Source organism: Sphaeroforma arctica (assembly GCF_001186125.1).
Source record: "Sphaeroforma arctica JP610 unplaced genomic scaffold supercont1.799, whole genome shotgun sequence".
In the NCBI taxonomy this organism is placed as follows: Eukaryota; class Ichthyosporea; order Ichthyophonida; genus Sphaeroforma; species Sphaeroforma arctica.
In genome coordinates, this window is record NW_014039759.1 from 30,447 (window position 1) to 33,240 (window position 2,794).

The 2,794-nt window shown below is 36.2% G+C and overlaps 1 protein-coding gene across 1 annotated transcript in view; it reads left to right on the forward strand.

Annotated features, from left to right (window-relative positions):
* Positions 1-495: 495 nt before the first annotated feature.
* The window catches only part of SARC_08661 (hypothetical protein), a gene marked incomplete at its 5' end in the record, with an annotated part of 7,982 nt that continues 5,683 nt past the window's right edge, over positions 496-2,794 (forward strand). Inside the window, 2 exons of the mRNA XM_014297354.1 lie at positions 496-597; positions 2,324-2,470. Of these exons, the coding sequence (XP_014152829.1) occupies positions 496-597; positions 2,324-2,470 (249 nt within the window). The remainder of the gene's footprint in view (positions 598-2,323; positions 2,471-2,794) is intronic.

The following is a 2,794-nucleotide window of genomic DNA, read 5'->3' on the forward strand; positions in this document are numbered from 1 at the left end:
TGTGTGTGTGTGTGTGTGTTGTATATATATATATATATATAAATATATATATATACATATTATATATATATATATATTTATATATACATATATATATAAATATATATATAATATAATACACTCACACTACACACAAACACACATATCATATATATATATATATATATATATATACATATATGTAGATATGCATATATATATATATATATATGCGTGTATATATATGATGACATTTCAAGTAAACCCTAAAACCCTAAAACAGAGAGTTACAACGCGGCTTTTCCATTGCTTCAGTGTTTGCTTACCTTACTCACTATTTTTTGTTGAATTTAACTAGATGCTACTAACTCAATCAAAACGCATAGTACGAAGTGCATATGGAAGTTTAGTTCTGTGATATCCTGTTTACATATTCAAATTCATAACCATCACAGTGTTCTACTTTGATTTTCATGTTGTAAGTTTCCGAACACGAATGACATACTTATTCTGTTCATGCATGAACCTGCCCTCAATTGCCAGTTGGAGAATGAACGGATCAAAGTCGCTGCACGAGATGAGGAGCTGTCGTTCTTGAAGAAGGCTACTCCCGCGGTGGTAAGCTGCTCGCTGCGTGTGTTGGTTAATATTTGTTTGTTAATATTTTGTTTGTTTGTTAATATTTCGTTTGTTAATATTTTGTTGAGAAAGTGTTCACTGTGACGATGCTTTGCCCGTTCTACTTTACTTTCTTTCTCTATTGGATCACGTGCATTGAACAACTGAGTGCGAAGATATGACCGTGTACCGTCATGCGACAGGATAGAAGGTTTGCATGTCCGTGTGTGGCTGTGCTTAATTGATACCGTTTGCATCAATATAAAGTCAATCTTGATTGCAGCACTGCAGCATGTCCAACAATAGTGTCTATTGATTTTGTTTTTGTTATATTTATTCGGCAGAGAGAACACTTCTACTTAGCTCGGGCATCTACATTTACACCAATTACACCCGAGTGTTGAACACGTACTCAAGAAACAACCCACACAGTGACAAACCCACTGCTTAAATTCGCAGTGTGTGCAGTTGAAGGTGTCCTAATCCACATTCTTGTTTAGCGACTCTGGGGTTCAGATAAAAAAATCGAGGTGTGGATACTTGGGGCGATATGCTGTAGAAAGTAGCGTTCGTGTTACAATTCCATGGTACTTTGGGTGTCTTAATATATCTCATGATTGTCTTATTATATCTCATGAGTGTCTTAAAATACCTCATGGGTGTCTTGTTATATATCATGAGTGACTTAATATATCTCATGAGTGTCTTAATATATCTCTGTCTTAATATATCTCATGGGTGTCCTATTATATCTCATGAGTGTCGTTATATGCCTCATGAGTGTCTTAATATATATCATGGGTGTCTTGTTATATCTCATGAGTGTCTTTATATATCTCATGGATGTCTTAATATATCTCATGAGTGTCTTAATATATCTCATGAGTTTATTATTATATCTCATGGGTGTCCTATTATATCTCATGAGTGTCGTTATATATCTCATGAGTGTCTTAATATATCTCATAGGTGTCATTATATCTCATGAGTGTCTTTATATATCTCATGGATGTCTTATTATATCTCATGAGTGTCTTAATATATCTCATGAGTTTATTATTATATCTCATGGGTGTCTTGTTATATCTCATGGGTGTCTTAATATATCTCATGAGTTTATTATCATATCTCATGAGTGTCTTGTTATATCTCATGAAGTCTTATTATACCCAACAGAAGGTGGGCTGGATGCTGAGTTATCCGCATTGAGTTGACCCGCGCAGTATTGTCGCAGTATTGTTGATTGATGAGATTTTTTGTTGTAGTTTATTGGAAACGTGAGCTTTGGGATTCATTTTTCCGCTTCGGTTGAATGTCTATCACAGTTCGTGAGCATGCACTATTTGAGTAATTTTACAATATTGAATGTAGGTATCTCTCAATACAAATCTTGTAGCTTGCTGTACATATGTGTACATTTCTAAAGCGTAAGAATAATCAGAATGAATTCGTGTATGTCCATTGCTGAGTGATACCCCTTATTTGGTGCTTGTGCCAATAGCGTATGTAGAGGTGTATTCCGTGTAATTCCATTGCCCCCATCACTGCCCACACTCGTGTGATGGCAGCTGGTGTGTGTTTAAATCTATTTTGGATATAAACCTTTGCATCGCGAGTGATTCCATAACCATGTGTGGTTTCGTATCCCCTCCCCTGTGCACGAACCATGAAGCCGTTTGCGTACATATGCTCATATCCACGATTGATCGAATTTGCTCATTTCCAGGTGACAGATGAGGAAGGAGGCGAGTTGATCATCAACACTCTGTTGAGAAAAATCGAACAACTCAAGAAGGAGAAGGAGTCATTGATTGTGTCCTTGGAACAAGAGGAAGAGCACATCAGCAACGGCCTTCTAGTTAAACTGGAAAAGGTGTGTCTGCAGCATTTTTTATTTTCGTCGGCTCTTTACAATGTTGGTCTAAGTAATTTCTTACTTGACCAAAATTAAATGCGCAAGTACTTAAGGCCAATCATTCTATAGTGAAGTAGCAAGTTCTTCAAGGCCAATCATTGTATGGTGAAGTAGCAAGTACTTCAATGCCAAACATTGTATAGTGAAGTAGCAAGTACTTCAAGGCCAATCATTGTATAGTGGAGTAGTAAGTACTTTAATGCCAATCATTGAATAGTGAAGTAGCAAGTACTTCAAGGCCAACCATTGTATAGTGAAGTAGCAAGTACTTCAAGGCCAATC